This window comes from Lynx canadensis, chromosome C1 (genome assembly GCF_007474595.2).
Source record: "Lynx canadensis isolate LIC74 chromosome C1, mLynCan4.pri.v2, whole genome shotgun sequence".
Classification (NCBI taxonomy): domain Eukaryota; kingdom Metazoa; phylum Chordata; class Mammalia; order Carnivora; family Felidae; genus Lynx; species Lynx canadensis.
The window spans coordinates 357,355-375,426 of NC_044310.1; the positions used below are offsets into that span (position 1 = coordinate 357,355).

At 58.2% G+C, this 18,072-nt stretch overlaps 1 protein-coding gene across 2 annotated transcripts; it reads right to left on the reverse strand.

Annotated features, from left to right (window-relative positions):
• Positions 1-2,743: 2,743 nt before the first annotated feature.
• Positions 2,744-18,002, reverse strand: UBE2J2 (ubiquitin conjugating enzyme E2 J2). Of its 2 annotated transcripts, none has more exons than XM_030327511.1 (7): positions 17,829-18,002; positions 13,246-13,376; positions 10,874-10,914; positions 5,567-5,669; positions 5,343-5,481; positions 4,915-4,995; positions 2,744-4,355 (listed from the first exon to the last, which is right to left on the reverse strand). In XM_030327511.1, the coding sequence occupies exons 2-7, from the start codon at positions 13,374-13,376 to the stop codon at positions 4,071-4,073; spliced, it is 780 nt and encodes a 259-aa protein (XP_030183371.1). In that variant the 5' UTR covers positions 17,829-18,002; the 3' UTR covers positions 2,744-4,070. The 2 variants fall into 2 exon arrangements, with proteins under 2 accessions (XP_030183371.1, XP_030183372.1); XM_030327512.1 differs by lacking the exon at positions 17,829-18,002 and adding an exon at positions 17,671-17,772.
• Positions 18,003-18,072: the final 70 nt, after the last annotated feature.

The following is an 18,072-nucleotide window of genomic DNA, read 5'->3' on the forward strand; positions in this document are numbered from 1 at the left end:
CTACACAGCAACCCCTACCCCAAGGTCCCGGCGATGCCCCGAAGCCTGGCTCAGATCCCACTCGAGAAAGGCGGGACCCAGGAAGCAGGACGGCTGACCCACCAGGCTCCCAGCCTTGTCCTGGCAGTGGGCGCTGGCCCTCCACTAGCGGGGAGCCTGGCTAGTGAGGGGAGGGACTGACTGACCTCAGAGCAAAGGCACGGTGGGTGGCCCCGGCCGCCCCAACGTCCTTCTGCCCCCTCCTCTTCTTGGGGCACGAGGCCAACCGTTACTGCCTGAGGGGCTGCCCTCACCCAAACAGGCCTCTGTGCTTCTGATCGTCCTGAGCCAGCAGGGGAAAGGGAGCGGAGTCCCCAGGCCTTTGCACCCCAACCTGGAGGTCAGCACAAGTGTGAGCCCCTGGGTGGCCGTGTGGCGCCAGAGGAGCCGGTTCCCTCCACAGCTGTCCACCCAAGGAGAGGGAGCTCGGGATCTCCCCTCAGCTGGACCTGAGCAACAGTGGGCGGGTCCCCAGGGAGAGCTGGGACCCATCCTGAACCACCTCCAGGGTGCACGCCGCGGGCAACGGGTCCGCCAGGGCCAGCTCAAGCCAACAAGCCGCACAGACTCACTCGCCGCGTGGTGAGGGCCTGCGTGGGGACCGAGGCTAGGACGGGTCAGAGCCATGGCTATAGCCCCCGCAGGAGCTGCTGCTTGCAGTCCGGCCTAGAGGAAGGTGGGGCACACCGGTCCTGGTGGAGTCCTCCAGGCACCCCTCAACTTCCCGATGTCTGCCAGGAATGCTGAGGCGCCGAGACAAGCCTGGTGGGGAAGGTGTGAGGAATGTCCGCCCCGGGTCATCAGTCCCCTCTGCTGGCTCAGGCAGAGATGGTCGGTCACCTCCAGGGACAACAGAGGCCGGCTCTGGTGAACCCTGAGCTCGCGACTGGGAGCCTCAGGTCTCTTGGGTGTCCAGCTGGTGAGCTCCCAACGCCCGGGTCCTGAGGAGGGCGCCGGGTCCTGAGGGGGGCGCCGCACTGCAGAAGATCCCCTTGTGCCCTGCCCCGTGGAACCCCAGATGTGCCCTGCACCCAACACCGGCTCAGGAAAGGTAGCCAGGAAGACTCCTCCTGAGCTGCCAGACCCCCCTTCGCAGGCTGGGTACCTGTGCTCCCATCAACTGCATCCTGACAGTTTGATCCTTCGAGGCTCAAAAGTGCGTCACCGGAGTGCCATCGGCAATGCGCCGTCTCTGGCTGCCGTGTGGACACTGCCAGCTGCACCAGCCTCCGGCACGGTCCTCCTAAAGGCAGGCCAACAGCGGAGGGCCTCTGAAGCAGGATGGGGGAGCCACATGGCAATGGGCCTCAGACAGGTCCAACCATGCCTGAACCATGAGCTCTGCTCCCATCCCCAGGCACCTTGAGAACAAGCAGGAAGCAGGAGCCGCTTCCTCGGCCCACTGGTCCAGCAGTCTCGGCCAAGTCATGCTCTGCGGGAGGTCACTGCCCCCTTAGACTTGGGTCCAGTGTCAGGGAACCAGCTCTCTGCTTTCAGCGCCCCCTCCCCCACATCCCACGGGTCCTCCCAGGGCCCAGCGCCCCCAGCGAGCACGGGGGCTGCCGGGAACCACCAAAGGGACCCTGCTCTCCAGCGTCCACGCCTCACTGCCGCAGACATCAACTGCCTGCACAGGAGAGGCTCAGGCCAGCTGCCACACAGCCACAGCCCAGATGCTGGGTGCCGTCCCTACAGCGGGCTGCCTGAAGTCATGCCCTTGGCACCGGGAGGGCCGCTCCAGCCTCAGCCCAGACCTGTCGGCTGCCTGGGAAGTTTCTTGGGGGAGAAATAAATGTCGGGTATGCCCTTCTCTGGGACCACAGGGCACACCTCCGGGACTGTTTCACCGGCGTCCATACAGGACCAGTTTTTTGGGGGGCTTCTCCCCCTGGATCCAGACACTTCACAGCACGGCTTACACTCAGGGGTTCAGCCGGGCCAGCTGGGGAAGCACACGTCCAATGGGTGGCCTAAGGGGGTCCAACTGCCCTCCACCGGGGACCCCACACAAGAACGAGGGGCCAGGGATTCCTCCGAGAGGGAGCAACACGTGTAGCCCCACAGGACAAGTTCACCTTTGTTTCTTAATTTTTATTTATTTTAAGCAATCTCTACACCCAACGTGGGACTCAAACTCACAACCCCAAGATTAAGAGTCGCACGTTCTTCCGACTGAGCCAGCCAGGTGCCCAAGTGCATCTTTTATCTCGGGTCACTTCAGACAGCACACCGCCTTGGACCCTTGGTGAAGGCTCCGTACTGCACGGATCTACCCCTACTGCTGACAAAGGGTTTTTGATAGTTGAGATTTTGCATACAGCAAAGAAATAACCCGCGTCGAGTAAAATGTTTGCTAAGCCATCTACCTCCTCAAAAACCTCAGGAAACACTAAGTGTTTGATCAGATGCCCACCTCCACAGACGCACCCTTGAGCCAGGTGTGGACAGAGGGCGAGGCCCGGCATCCAGCACAGCAGAGCCTCGCCACTGCCCAGCACCGCCCACGCAGGGACCCAGGCCCAGCAGCATTGCCACCAGGGCCCGCGGTTATTCCTGGGGCACCACCGAGCTGCAGATGCGGCAGCTCCAGCCCCCCCACCCCTCACAGGCCCGACCGCTGGCCTGCCCATGGGCTAGCGGCTAGCCGGGCACCGGGCTGAGACGGACTTGCATTTCCGCCAACAGAGACTCAAACGGCACAAAATTTAGGAACAAAGATATAATGAAAGATTTTTTTTCACACGAGTGGGTTAAATACACACAAGTGGTAAATTATAGGGCAATTTTAAATAAACTGATCAAAACCCAAAGTCGAAGATGTACAAGCGCGTGGCTGCACCTGAAGCCCCCTCTGGCCTCTGGAGTGAAATCACAGCACCTCAGCCCATGACTCACAGACACAGTGCTCCCAAATAACGTGCAAGGGAAACGATCAAGCAGGCGCTTAACGGAAGACATCAGCGACCCGGGGAGCCCGCTTAACCCCACCAGCCCCGCCCGCAACTCAGGCCAGTCCTCCCGGGGCAGCCTTCACCTCCTCTTGATGCCCAGTTGCGTGTGGTCTTCTAGGGGAAGAGCCCACACCGGACAGGGAGCAGCTGTGAAAAGGAACACAGGAGCCTATCTTCAGGGTACACCCAAGATCTGGGCCAAGTGTGAGGGGAGCCTGTCAGGTACAGAACTCCACGGGGCTGCTGGGGTCAGAGGAAATGTCCTGTGGGTACCAAAGGTCACCCCTGCAGTAGCCAGGAACCTGGAGGTGGCAGTGGGGAGCCCAGCCTGGCATAGGTGTGGAGGAAAGGCGGGGGGGAGGGGGGGGGAGTAAAGTGAAAGCAGCCTTCGGGACCGCAGAGGATAGGGTGGCTCTTTGAACAAAGGACGCCACCTTGTGGTCAGACATCAAGCGGATGTGGAATTTCAACTTCAGCAAAACAAGAACCCACTTTCCTAGGAAGGATTGCTTCTTTCCAAGAGAATGCAAACACGTTTCAAACGCTGAGGCCAAACCCCCACGTCTCCTGGACCCCCGTCCGTGGCCGTCCTTGGCCGGCCCCTGGGCCCCCTGGCCAGGCCCCTGGGCCCTCTGGCCAGGCACAGCTGTGGTAACTGCTCCTGCCTGGTGAGCCAGGGCTCCACTGGACCAAGAATTGCACGCAGAGTATTTGCTAATCGAGTTTTGTATTTTTAAGTGACCAAATCTAGTAAAATGAAAAACAGGTTTACTAAAACAGGTCCGAAAGACGATACAGGAGATTAAGCTATAAAACCAAAGCATGAGGTCCCTCCTCGACACCCAAGCTCCGTGGTTCCCAACAGACCCCAGGGCGAGGACAGGGAGCGGAGAATCTTGCACCTCCTCTAAATCCAAATTACACGCTTTGGTTTTTGTTTTCCTTTTAAAGGTTTTTAAAAAGCTAACCCCAGAAGTCAGGCAGGTCCACCCTGCGCCTGGCGGCACGTCCAGCCAGCCCATGGCGAGCTCGGGCGCGGTGCCCTCGGTTCGACCACCTCTGCCGGCTGTGGCGCGGGGCTCACTCCTGCGCTATGCTTCTCAGCACGTACTTGACCGTGTAGGCGAAGGCTGCAAACCCAACTATAACAAACAAGTTCGCCAGGGCGCCGCCCAGGAGTCCGTGGTGCCGGTTGGCCTGCTGGAGGCCCGCGAGGTGCGGCCCGGCCCCCGGCGCGTGCCCGTTGAGGAGCTGAAGCCCATTCTGACCGTGGTGTGTTTCTCCGTCTGGAACCACGTCTGGTAAGGGGAGAGCCTGGGGTCGGCTACTGAGTTCGTCTTGAGCTTTCTGTTTTTGTTTTATTTCCTAAGATAAAAACAGAAAGGAACAAGGCTTGGTCGAAATAAACTGCTTCCTTTAGGACAAGGGAGGGTCCTAAGAGCCACCACAAAGATCCTGCCTGGGAGGCCAGTGGTCACCGGCCCGACACTCACCCTCGGAAGCGGGAGGCGCCCTTAACTCTGTTTAACAGATGAGGGGACCCAGGGACTCGTCAAAAACACCAAGCCTGCGCCGCTCAGGGCCTAGACTGAGCAGGTCCAAGCGACACAGAATCACTGTGGCCTCGACCTGGGTGCGGCCTACCCTGCTCCAGAGCGAAGACGAGGGTACATGCCAGCCCCTCTTGGCAGGCCCTTCCCCACAGCCCAGCAGCCCACCCGAGGAGCCCTGCGCCCTGAGGAGGGGGGCAGGGCTGCACCTGCCAGTCAGCACCTACAGGCGCGTGTGAGAACAGGCGCCCTATGTGCGGTGTGTGTGCAGCAAAGGGACACACAGCAGCACAGGTCTCTCTCCGGAAGAGTCAAGTCTGGAAGTGCTCCTGGCGAGGGCATCGCAAAACGGACCGCCAGCATCTGTGCCTTACCTCCACGACTTCAGGGAATAATTCACAGAAGACTTTGTCTTTTAAATTAAACACTAAACTTTGCGCCGCCAGCTGTCTTTTCTAGGAAGAAACAGAAGGGAGATATCAGCCTGAAGATTAATTTCAACCCTTTCAAATTCTACACGCATTTTATCCTCAAAAGCTGTGGTCTTCGTGTTGCTGAAAGCACTCGATAAACTCGCCGTTCACCACAAACTAATTCAGCCTCATCAAGGCTTACTCGTCTTTCACTATCATCAATTAACGACACGAAACTTAGTTCCCACTTAGACGATAAGAAAATAAAGACCAGTCGACAAGGACCAGACACCGTGCTGTCCCTGGAGGGAAGCCCGGCCTGCTCTTCCCACTGCCGAGGACATGAGCGGGAGCCCCCCAACATGCGAGCCGTGCTCTCCACCCCTCACCGTGAAGTCCGACGTCTCTATACTGCCCAGGGTGGGGCCCTTCTCCACCATGAAGCTAAGGAGCCCAGTCAGGATGGTGGAGACAGACCAGGCCGGGTTCCACGTGTCTGGGTGGAAATCCGTGATGGAAAGACACAGCCTGCAAGACAGGGACCCACTCAACAGAGCACACACACTCGTCATGACCACATTCACACTTGAGAAGCACGGCAGAAATGCCTTACCTTGTATTGCACTTGAATCTTCCATTGGGTGTTATCATATAAATACTAGGAGGTTTAAAAGGAAATTCTCTGGGAAAAACTAGTTTTCCATGGTAATAGCCACCTATAGCAAAACAGAGAAAGAGCCTTGTCACAGTCTACAGTGCACCCCCTGTGGGGGCAGCCCCAGGCACCAAGCTCTGCTCCAGCCCTCAGGCTGGTGCCACGACCCTAAGTCTCCCACTCTGCCCCCACCCTGCCAGCGCCGCCCCCCTCATCCCGGGCCCAGCGGCTGACCACCCCCGGAACACGAGCATCTTGCTGGCAGTCTCACTGGGGGCTCATGACCACAAATCAAGAGTGGCCCTTGCCCCACATGCACAACCCTGCTCACCCTTCCCGGGCCCCCTGTCACTGAGAACAGAGCCTCAGAGGAAAAGCCATACCCAGCTCCTCACTGGGTCCTCTCGCCCACCCCTGAGCAGGTCAGCTGAGGTCACCCCTATTCCAGACCCCTCTCCTGCACTCCTGGTCTCTCCTTCTCCACCGAATGACACCCTGCAGCAACCAACTGCCATCATGTGATTCTCCCATCTCAGAAAAACAAAAACCAGGGGCGCCTGGGTGGCTCAGCCAGTTAAGCATCTGACTCCGGCCCAGGTCACGATATCACAGTTCGTGGGCCTGAGCCCTGCATCAGGCTCTGTGCTGACAATGTGGAGCCTGCATGGGATTCTCCGTCTCCCCCTGTCCCTGCCTCTCCCCAACTCGTGCTGGGTCTTTGTCTCTCACAAATGAATGTTTAAAAAAAAACACAACAACACACCTGACCCCACCTCACTCCCCCTCCTGCCAGCCGCTCACCCTCCTTTATGTAAAACCCCTTGAGAGCTACATCCAGGTCCACCCTGCCGAGGCTCCTGCCCCCACCGCGGTCCCCCAAATCCGACACGGAGATCAGCAGAGCCCGCCCCGTACCTCACAACCACGCCCCCTGCCTCCTTGGGCGCCACCCCACCTTGGCTCCCCACTCCCGTCCCACTGCCCCGAGCACTGGCCACTGGCTCCTCTGGTGCCCTCCCTGACCCCTCACACTTCTGGCTCCTCAGGCTCACGTGACACAGGGATATCTCCAACTGGCACCTGCACCTGGCCCTCTGGGGCTCCTCCCCCCACTGCTGACCCACGGGCCGACCATCCGGGCGACACTGCCCGGACAGGTCCAAGACACAATACCCATTTCCCTCGAACAGCAACTCCACCCTCTTAGCCGCTCACACCAAAATCTGGGAGGCCCCGCTGCCTCCCTGCCCCCACCCACCGCCATCACCTCACACCTCCTCCACCAGCAAGCCCTGTTGGCCATGCCTCCAAACCGATCCAAACTGCTCACTTGGGATGACCTCGCGGGCCTCAAGGCTCTCGCCCCTGCCCACTCGGCTCACAGTCCCACGGGCTACCTCACCTCACACCCTTCTCTCGGGGCTGCACCTGGGAGCCTACTGGAAACGCAAAGCCCCGGGCCCACTGCAGGCAGGCGACACGGGACGTGACTTGACCGGACACCCAGTGATGCGTGTGCACGTGCGTGCCTGCGCAGCGAGGCTTCAGGAGTGCCGCCCTGCCCTCCACCCGGGCCCCCTGCCGTCCCCAGCACCCTGGGTGGGGCCCCACCTCAAGGACCGGGATGCACCACACACGTCTGCTCTCACGCCACTCGGATCGGGCCTCCCCACGTCTCGTACGGATCGTAGCGCCCCGGCCGCCTCACGTGAGTGCCGTCTCCCACTCCAAGCTCTGCCAGGACCGGAGGGATGACGTGAGCGAGTGTCCCCCGTGAGGCCGACTCAACAGCCAGACGGGCCCCCGAGCGAGAAACTAGCACTATGAACGACACTCGAGGCACAGTCAGCCGAAATCGCTGAGAAAAGCCCAACTGGAAAATAAGCAAGAGATACCAACAGGTGCTTTTCTCAAGAGGAAGCAGGCTCGGCCGACGTGCGCTTGGAGCTGGCCGCTCAGGACACGGCTCCGTCCGCAGCGCAGCGGAGGGCAGGTGGGCAGGAGGATGCGGCCTTGCGGCGAGCCCGTGAACGTCAACACCCACACTGACCCGGCAGCCCCGCCTCCTGCGTCCACCCGAGAGACGCCAGGTGAAAGCCGGCCAACGCCCGCTACCCTCCGAGGGCAGGAGCCGCGCAGAGAGGCAACCGCACAGGGAGCAGACGGCTGCCGCGCAAACCGGGGAAGCGACCGCAAGGCGGGCGGCGCGCGCCGGACCGCAGACGCACGCGACCCCCACGGCCAGACGTGCAACGTCAAGCGTACGAGATGAACTCCGGGAGGGTCTGTGGGGGAGGCTCATCCTGAGAGGTAAGGAGGCAAAGCAGGGGACGTGGGAGGGCGGAGCCTCACCCAGAGGTCAAGCCCTTGGGGAGTGCAGAGAAGAAGCGCACGCACCCCCACGCCAGCAGCTCCCACATCCTTCATTCCAAGCGTCCACAGGCAGACGAGCGACGAGCACAGCCCTGACCGAGCCCTGGGGGCGGAAACCCCAGAGAGCACGGTGGCCCCGGAGAGAGGCCAGGGAGGACGGCGCCCGGGAAGGGACGATGTTGCACCACGCACCTCCTCCACCGAACTGCTTCTGCAACTCTGTTGCAACAACAACAAAAGATCCGTGGGCCACCGCGGTGCCAAGCAGCTCCTGGGTTCTCTGTTCCACTGACCCGCATTTCCCTCCACACTCGGCTCACCGAAGCTCAGGCATCTCAAAGCCAGGCAGACTGACTCCTCCCACTCTGTTCTTGTTTCAACTGCTCTGGGTCCTCTGCCTTTCCGTGTACGTTTTACAATAAAAATCTCAGAATAAATTTGTGTGCGTCTACAAAAAACTGTGCCAGGACTTTGATAGGATTGGGTAAAATCCACAGATCGATTCAGGGAGAATCCTCAGCAACGCCTGTACCAGCGGGAAGCCACTTCTGAACCGTCAGGATCGGTGTGCCTGGAATCTGCCAGGAGTAGCGTGGGCGCCGAGCCCAGAGCAAGGACAGGCCGAACGGACATGGCCAGGGTGCAGAGCCATGAGAGACTGAGAAGGAGGGGTCGGAACATCCAGAAGCCAGAGAAGGAGCAGGTGTGGAGGAAGGAGCCCACACCACCAAAGTCCACGGAACCCCAGACACCGAGGCCGGAGAGCCATCCCTCGGATTGACAATTCAGGGGGCCCCTCATCGACCCTGAGGAGAATGGTCAGCAGAAGGCAGGGCTACAGAGTGCAGAGTGCGGCCCTGAGCGCAAGAGAGGATGGGCAGCAGGGGAAGAGACAGGAGCAGGTGCTGAGGGGCAAGAGGGAGGCAGGCAGTGGAGGGAGAGAAGGCTAAGGAGGGGGAGAGAAAGAAGAAAGAAGGAGAAGGAGGAACAGCAGGAAAAGCTGGTCTCTGAGGAGACAGCCTGAAGGCCATGACCAGCAGGGAGATACACAGGGCAGGACCACACATAAAGAAGCCCTGGTGACAGGGTTGGGTCTGGGGGTTGGGGGGGGGGGGGGGGGGGGTCTCCTGCGGTCCCAAGCCCGGCAGCCTCCACTCGGGGCCTGCCCTTTCCTCCCCCTGCCACCTCCACCCCTGTCCAGGTTCACTTCCAGCAGCAACAGGCCTGGTTACAAAATTACTAAATGTTCACAATTTATTGGAAAAATATTAAAACTATTTTAAAAAAAAACCTTAAAATCCCACTTGTGAGAAAAAAAAATTCTCATTCCTAGTTTGTTAGAAACACACGTGTATTTAACAAGTTTTTTTTTTTAATGTTTATTCTTTTTGAGAGAAGGAAAGATGGAGTGCAAGTGGGGAAAGGGCAGAGAGAGAGGGAGACACAGAATCCGAAGCAGCTCCAGGCTCTGAGTTGTCAGCACAGAGCCCGACGCGGGGCTCGAACTCACAAACCGCGAGATCATGACCTGAGCCAAAGTCGGACACTCAACCGACTGACCCACCCAGGCGCCCCTCTTTTTTTTTTTTTTTTTTTTAATTTTTTAACGTTTATTTATTTTTGAGACAGAGAGAGACAGAGCATGAACAGGGGAGGGGCAGAGAGAGAGGGAGACACAGAATCCGAAGCAGCTCCAGGCCTCTGAATTGTCAGCACAGAGCCCGACATGGGGCTCAAACTCACGGACCGTGAGATCATGACCTGAGCCGAAGTTGGACACTTCACCGACTGAGCCACCCAGGCGCCTCCTTAACAGGCATTTTAATTATGACCTGTCCAGGCTGCCCTGAAGCCCATCTGCTGCTGCTTTTCTAGGAACCCCACCACAAGCCCATCAAGCCCACACCCCGCTGCTGGACACTCGGGCAGCCCCCCGTGTGACACTATTAACACACCCACCCTACAGAAAGGCTTCTGCACCTGTTTCCCCAGGACACGTCTTCCCAGAACAGAGACTCCTGTGTCAAAGGAGAGTCCTCATAAGGCTGGTGACACCTTCAAGAGAGCCAGGCCAGTTCCACTCTTAACCACCCACCCACACCCACAGCTTTCCCCTCATGGTCCAGAGCAGTGGGTCTCGAATGTGCTTCCCAGCAGCCGGACTCTTTTCCAGTGAAATCTTACGCAAAACCCCCATGTGGAGGCAGATGCCACTCAAAGTGAGGACCCAGTGGCTGGAGAACTGAAGGTACAGCCCGGCCACAGCTCTGCCCTGGGCTTGCCCCACCACGGCTCATCCCTCGACCTGGCCTAAACCCTGAGGCTGGTGCCAGGCTCCCTGTAGGCCCCCGACCCGCTGACTGAAAAATCCCAGGTCTACTTTGTAAATGACACCAGAGGACACTGGGCAGCATCACCAGGTCAGCCCCGGCAGAACAAGGAGAGCAGAGGTGCCCGGCTGTGCCAGGGCAGACCCTGCACCCTCCCCGTGAGCCTCGGGGCCCCATCCACACGAAGGGGCTACCACGTGGCTCAGAGGGCTCGGCAGAGCGAGTGCTCGACAACCACGGCTTTCTTTCCCGACAACATTCGTGCGGGTCTGAACACAGCAGGAGAAAATGGCTGCACTGCACGGCTTACCAGGTCTGTCTTCCGGCTCTGGCCCCACTCACGTCAGAGGCTGGGTAACCTCTGAGACTCACAGAAAGCCCCTGAAGACTAAACCGCTTTAGGATCTGAAGTAACGAGGACGGACTCCAATCAAGTGCAATGTTACTAACGGACATGCAGACTAGAGCGTGAGTCACAGACACGAAGTGCTTGACAGGAGAGGTCTGTTCAGAAGACAAAAAGGTCTCTTGTTCCCCTCGCTCAGATTGAAGACTGACTTACCTTCATAAGGAGTCATCTCTGGGCCTCGGACCACATAGTGCCTGAGGGAGAGAAGAAAATGAGCTGGCTTTAGGGACGGCAAACACTCCGAGTTCTGAGTCCCTCCGTGGCCGGGGTGTGGGGTCCAGCCGAAACCAGACGTGCGAACATCCCAGGTGAACTTGTGCTGTGGTCTACGCACTCCTAACGGGGTCTTAGGAACTGTATCTTTCACGTCCTCCACAAAGTACTTTCGTGCCTGCAACACCTAAGAAACTAACACTCTCTAACCATGAAAGTCCAGTAACAAATTTTCAAATGCTAATTTCACACACATTCTTGAGATGTACTTAGAAACTTGCACTTCTCAGTGTGCCCAAATATCACGAAGTAGGCCACGCGGGGAACGGCTGGTGACATGAGGTGGCTCTGTGTCCCCCAGTGTTGATGTTCTAGAAGAAGCAGACGTGTGACCTCAGAGCAGCTGGCCTCACGCAGGAGAACAGGGATAGCCTGTAACTGTCACTGAAGTCCTCACACAGAGCCCAAGCCCAGGTGGACCCACGTGCTTCAGACCACGAGCGGCGGCACTCACAGATTCCACTCTCCCATGCAAATAAGGAGCTTCGGCCGCACGTCAAGAGGTGCGTGGACTTAAGCATTTTCAAATATAAGAGAAAAGCACAAAAGGGAACGTAGAGCCAATCAGACACAGCTGTTAGCACGTCACTAAGCATCCCTTCGGAAACCCCTCTTCCCACAAATGCCACTTGAACGTCGTGGATGAAACACATGCCAGCTGATATGTTTTACTCCACAAACACTGCCATCCTGTGTTGGTGGACCAGGAACAAGCCTCAGAGCTTAAGCATGTGACACACCCAGGAACGTGGCCTTAATTTGTCACTGCTCCCAATTCCGGGGTCCAGTTTGGGAACACTGGGTAGGGGCAGCGAGCAAGAGCAGAGAGCCCAGCAGCCTGAGTGGCCAAGCAGCACGGCACTCGGGGGACACCCCAGCAGGTGATAGAGCCCAGCCAGCAGGCCGGACACGACTGTCCCCAGCCAGTCTGGGAACTGGATTCCAGAGTGGGGAGAGGGGCTCACCACCCTGATGCAACATAAACTGTTTATGCCAACGATACAACATGGATCGTGCTAGAAGGAAGCCGGCCTCTCTGCTGGGGGTCTGGAACACTGGGAGGTGCCGGGCAGAGGCACGTGACCTGCTCCAACTGGCAATCTTGCGTCCTGGGTCTCTGATAGGCTTCCCTGGGGGACAGCACCTCATGTGTGTGGTCACAGCAGGGCTGGGGGGGCTCGTGTCGGTCTCCTATGGACTCCGACTCCAGCGCACTGTCTGTCCCTTTGCTAATTTTGCTGGTTTTCCATGGAAACAAATCTCAGCGATCGATCCTCCTTGTGAATGACTGAACCTGGAGATCTGAACTCACGGGCAGAGAGAGGCTCCCCAAACAACGAGGACGACCCTGCGACTGCTGTGGGAGCTGTCCCTCCATCTGCCAATTCAGGGGGCCGGGGAAGCTCTGTTGTAACCCCAAAGCCTCAGTCCCGCGCGGCCCTTTTCACCCTGAAAACCCTCCCTCACCTGCCAGAGCAGCCCCTCCTCCCCAAGCTGAGGAAGGTAGATCCAGAACCCGTGAACACCTGTCCAAACACCTGTCCAACCTAAAAAACAGCTTTTCACTCAGTTAAATTCCTTTTCTCTGGACAAAATACCCTTCACACAGAAAATGCTTACTATCTCAACCCTACACTTTACTTCCCACAGAACCGATAAATCTAGTAAGGGCAGCATTTCCGTAGAAGCACGTAACCTCCTAAGGCCACACCTGAGCACAGCCTGAAAGTCACTATGTAGCAAGTGTGCGTGAGGCTCAGAGCCTGTTACGTCGGCCAGGGCTACCAAGCACTTGCCCCAGCCAGCGCCAGGAACCCAAGCATCAGGGCCCCTGACCCTGTGTCACAAACTCTCTAAGACAGGACAGGCCACTCTACAGCACCAAGACGCAAAGAGCAAAAGGAGAGTCTAGAAATGCAACTTCTCCACCAACAGCCGTGAGACCTATGACGTGCCCCGAAGCCTCCCCTATGGATCCCACAGACCCACCCGAGAGGCGCTCCCCAGCGTGCTCTCTCCAGACCCAGGGGACAGAGGTCAAGGAAGACCCCATGGTGGCCCCAGCCGCCGCCCATCAGGAAGACAACCAGGCCCCATCCGTAGGCCTCAGCCTGCCCGCGTCTGAAAGCGGTACAGACAGACGCACCCTTCCCAATGCCACGACAGGACAGGAGCACCAGGGCCTCCCCGTCAAGCGAGCAGAGAACCCAGGTGACAGTCGGCGTGGGGTGAATGGTCACGTGGAGCCTTACCATTCAAGGATATTGGAAGGGAGGGGCTCAGCACAGATGTAAGGCACCGGGTCCTTCTTAATGCGAAGATAGTCCTGTTTCAGCCTCTGGGTCGCTGTCGTCGGAGCTCTTTTATTGCTGCTGCTGCTCATCTAGGGAAAGCAAACGTCTGTTTCCAAAGAACGACAGACACGCCCTGCCTCCTCAGCCACAGACAGCGTCAACAGTCCCACGAGGTTAAGCCCAGCCACCCAGAAGCCAAGCCTGCGGGCTGTCCTGACTTGCCGCCCCCCCCCCACACCAGCAGGACTCGACGAGTCTCCTTGGGGGTCTGCCCCCCACAACCTTCGTTTATGTGACACCAGGTCAAAGATAAAAAACGAAACAAAACCAAAGCCCCACTTCCGTCCTCAAAGAACCTACCCGGGAAAAAGACCTCGAATTTAAAGGGTCCTAAGGACCGGTGTGCTGAGGCCAGCATGGCCTGGTGCTCCTGCGCTCCGTGCTAATGAAATGTTCACACCACAGAAATCAGGATGCACCCCAAAGCAGCCCCCAACAAAAGCCTGTTGTTAAACATTTTCCAACATATCTACTACTGCTCAAAAGTTAATGGGAGGACGGGGGACCTGGGTGGCTCAGTCGGTTAAGCATCTGACCCTTGATTCGTCTCAGGTTATGATCCCATAGTGTGAGCCCCACTTAGGATTCTCCCTCTCTCTGTGTGCCCCTCCCCCACCTGCATGAGTGCTGTCTCACAAAATTACTTTAAAAAAAAGTAACTAAAAAACAAAATGGATCGGAGGAACAGGGGAGACTGGAGAAAGATGGGGGGCCCTGAAAGTCTGACATTCACACTGGGAAGAGGCAAAAGGAGCACCCTTCTGATCAGAGCTAAGGACACGGGTAGAGGCTTCAGACAGCATCACGGGTCCAGGGAAGGGCACTGGGCCACTGTGTAAGGAGCCACAGCACAGTCAATGGTGGCTGACAAGGCTGACCAGGGAGGCAAGGCCACGCAGCCAATGGCACTGCAGAAAGTTTTTAGGTCCAAGTCTTAAGAGAGACCAGCTTTTCTGTTGGATCACCAGGGACAGGTTAGCAGAGCTTGAAGGGGACAGCATGAGACAGATGAGATGGCACCGGAGGGACCGGACAGCACTGAAGGCTGAGGACCAGGAGTGAGGTCGCAGCCATCATTCAAAAGAAGAAACGGCCTGGCTCAGGGGGTGGGGGGGTGGAGCCTGGGACACCTCAGTGATGCTCGGAGGCAGAGGGGAGTGATGGTGAGAGAGGAGACAGAGCTCCCCACCCTCACAGGCATTGGAGCAGCTCAGCCTGATGTGCTCTGCATGCAGAAGTTTCCCCTAAGACAGCAAGGCAAAAAAGTTCTGCTGCTAAAAATAAAGTGTGAAAGCTGCCAGTCTAAAATATGATAGAGGCAGAGGACACATGGGGGTATGCGGGAATGGGAAGGGACAGCAGCTTCCAGGCTAGAGTGGTGGCAGATCGAAGCCATGCCTGTCCTGCTCTCCTCCACGCCACTGAGGCTGCCACTCAGCCATCTCAGGCCATCTTGCCAGCACACTGGACATCAGCGGCCAGGATCTCGACCCTGACCTCCAGCCTGCACAAACCTGAAGTCACTCTCCGCCCCCCATCATCTCCACCTCAGGGCCTTTGCTTGCTCATTTCCCTGGCGACAGCCACAGCTCCTTCCGATCCGTCAGGTCAGAGGTCTCTGGACTCCTGCCCCTTTGCTGGCTCGATTCCCCTCAGAGCACTAAACCCACTGCACTACAGCGGGGGCTTGGTGTGCTTCCCACACCCCAGGGCCTGCAGAGCGGTCCTCCTGCACACGTCATCGCCCACCCTTTCCTCCTGTTCCCACTCCACTCACCCTAATGCAGGGTCGTACCACCTCTCCCATCAAGCACCCCAGACTCGCCACTGGCCCCCCAGCTTCCATTCTCCCCTTTTCAGCCCACCCCGTACACTTAAATCAGATTAACCTTCTCCACCCACAGTTCTGATCACAGCATTTCAAGACCCCCCCACAGCCAAACAGACAAACTACAACACCTCCCCCTTCCTGCCAAGCCCCCGACAAAGAAGCCCAACGAGCCCTCCTAGTGTCTGACTCCCAACCCCCTCCTCACCCTAACCCTACGGCTGTCTCTCAGCCTGGTCTCTACTGGCAGAAAACCCACCTGTGCCCTTCCTGGCCTAGCTCAAAAGCTAAGTCCCTCAAGAGCCTCCCTCATTTCCCTAGTCAAATGCCCCCACAGGCCTCCCTGCGACCCAGCTCCACGCCACACAGGTGCCCTCCAGGCGCCAGCAGGAGCAGGAGCAGGAGCAGGCTGCAGACAGCCTGGGAAGGGAGCGCTCTCCCGCGCAGCCCTGCCCCCAGGCTCCTGGCCAAGCCAAAGGGGCCAGGCGGCTCACCTCACCGGAAGCAGAACCGCCACACTGGACTTGTTGGGTGTCTTTTACATGTTCACCCTATGGCTCAGCCGGCTGAGCATCCGACTTCCACTCAGGTCAGGATCTCGCAGTTTGTGAGTTCGAGCCCCGTGTCGGGCTCTGTGCTGACCGCTCAGAGCCTGGAGCCTGTTTCAGATTCTGTGTCTCCCTCTCTCTGCCCCTTCCCCGCTCATGCTCTGTCTGTCTCTCAAAAATGAACAGACATTAAAAAAATTTTTTAAATGTTCACCCTAAAATTAACACTCTGTACTACGCAAAAAATTCCCTGGGCAATTCAAATACCACCGTGTTTGTGCGTAATTATGTGGCAAGGCTGGGTGCTTAACGAAGCTTACAGGACAGACACACAAAATAAATAGATCCTGCCTGGTCAGTCACAAACTTTTCGCTCATTCTTGCTCTCAAAGGTATCAACTTTTTTTTAAGTTTATGTATTGGTGAGAGAAAGAAAAAGCACAAGTGCAGGAGGGGCAGAGAGAGGTGGAGAGAGAGAGAGAATCCCCAGCAGGCCCCACACTGTCAGCGCAGAGCCCGATGCGGGGCTTGAACCCACAGACTGAAAGATCACGACCTGAGCCAAAGTCGGGCGCTTAAGCACCCAGATGCCCCTCAAAAGCATGTTCTTTAAAGTCACATTTATGATTCAACTACTCAGTTCAGGACAAAGGAAAAGCTCCCTGAGGACCCCTCCTTCGCCCCTCTCAGTGCCCTCAGGGGCCCCTCTGGTCTACGGCACCTGCACAGACCCGTGAAGCAGGTCTCAGGTTCCCTGCAAATCCCCACAGATGGGGAACATGAAAAGCGTTATGCTGAAAGAAAAAGGGTGCAGCATGAAAACAAATGTCAGGAGTAAAGTGTCAGCACACGGGAGGTAAGGGAGCGCTGCCTGAACCAACGCCCGGCAGGCCGCGAGTCCCGCCAGCCTCACACGGACACACCTGTCATCTGCCCAGCACCCAAACACCCTGCTCCTCTCTTCTCCGCACCTCTCTCCCACTCTGAGTAAGCGTAATTCAGGTGACAAAGTGGCATGAGACCTTGGCCTGACCGACCAGATGGGCACGTGACACTCCCAAGCCCGAGCCTTTCACGGAAGTCTCTCCTTTCTCCACCAGGATTGCTTCACAGGCTGGATAGGGGCCCAGGGCCGGTGGAGACAGTCCCACTACCACTCAGGCACCTGCCACACAGGTCAACACTTCAGAAAACAGCAGACTGCTGACTGCAAGCCCGAGGCGCCATGCCCGAAGTCTACACAGCAAGTGTTCCAATGATGCTCCTTTCTACTAAAGCCAGATTACACCAAGTCTCACTGACCTGGAACAAACACAGTACCCACCTGGCCCATCGCTGCGCTGTGTTCTCACGCACTTAGTAGCTCTACTCCCACTAGGCTTTACCCCTCTTTGGCTGTTCCATGCCTGGGCCCAGAAAGTGGCTGGGAACTGGACTTGAATTAAATACAGACCAGCTAGGTGGCATCCAGTGAAAAAGGAGCTACAAGTTCACGTCTCTTGAAGCTGAGAGGGTGCAGGTAACCGGCAGAGGTGGAAAGTGGGCCGGCACAGAGGAACTGGCCCAGGGCCCAACGTGAGCGCTAGTCGGCAAGGCCCACGGTGGAGCCAGCCGACTGGAGCTTCCCAGCCTTACGGCCTGAATTTTCTCTCAGCTACTACCCCAAGAGGCATAACCCTAAGGACACTCATTCCTGCTGGAATTTACGAAACAGTTTGGGTACTGATTACGGGTGAAGCGGCGGGCTCGATGGCAGCCACCCCAACACCAATTCCCAGGATACATTTACAAACCAAGATCTATGCCGGCTAGTCCTGGAGGTGCCCGCAAGCGTGCCACTAACAGGAGGGCCTTCCGTGGGAGCCCCAGCCGTGAGGCCAACCAAATCCCCAAGCTGGCCGCAGGACCACCCCGGCCCGGAGCCCCGGGCGCCCCGCCGTAACCGACCTCAGGTTCCGCGCACGGAAGCTCCAGGCCCGGGCCCCTCGAGCGGCAGACCGAACGGCGACAAGCCTCGCGGCGGCCCCGTACCCTCCGCGCGGGCCGGTTCCAGCGGGGCGGACGCGCGGCCGAAGCCCCGGTTCAGGCCCGCGCCGCTGGCTCACCTCTCCCCGTCGCCGCGCGTGGGCCGCCGCCGCGCTCAGGCTCGCCGTGGTCGAGACCGGAGCAGGGAAGGAAGAGCGTGGCCCGCGCCGGAGAGCCTCACCGCGCCGGGAGCGAGCCCACCGCACCGCTGCAGCGCCTCCGCCACGGCCACCGCCACCGCCGCCGCCTAAGCTTGCAAGATGGCCGTTCACGGGGCGGGCGGGGGAACTGTGCTCACCCCCACTTCCGATTCCGGTGCGCCGT

Coding starts and splice junctions, on each gene's coding strand:
- UBE2J2 (XM_030327511.1), bottom strand. CDS start 13,376: ATGAGCAGCAGCAGCAATAAAAGAGCTCCGACGACAGCGACCCAGAGG. Junction 10,915..13,245: donor CCTTCCAATATCCTTGAATG/GTAAGGCTCCAC, acceptor TCTCTCCCTCAG/GCACTATGTGGTCCGAGGCC. Junction 5,670..10,873: donor AGAGATGACTCCTTATGAAG/GTAAGTCAGTCT, acceptor GTTTTGCTATAG/GTGGCTATTACCATGGAAAA.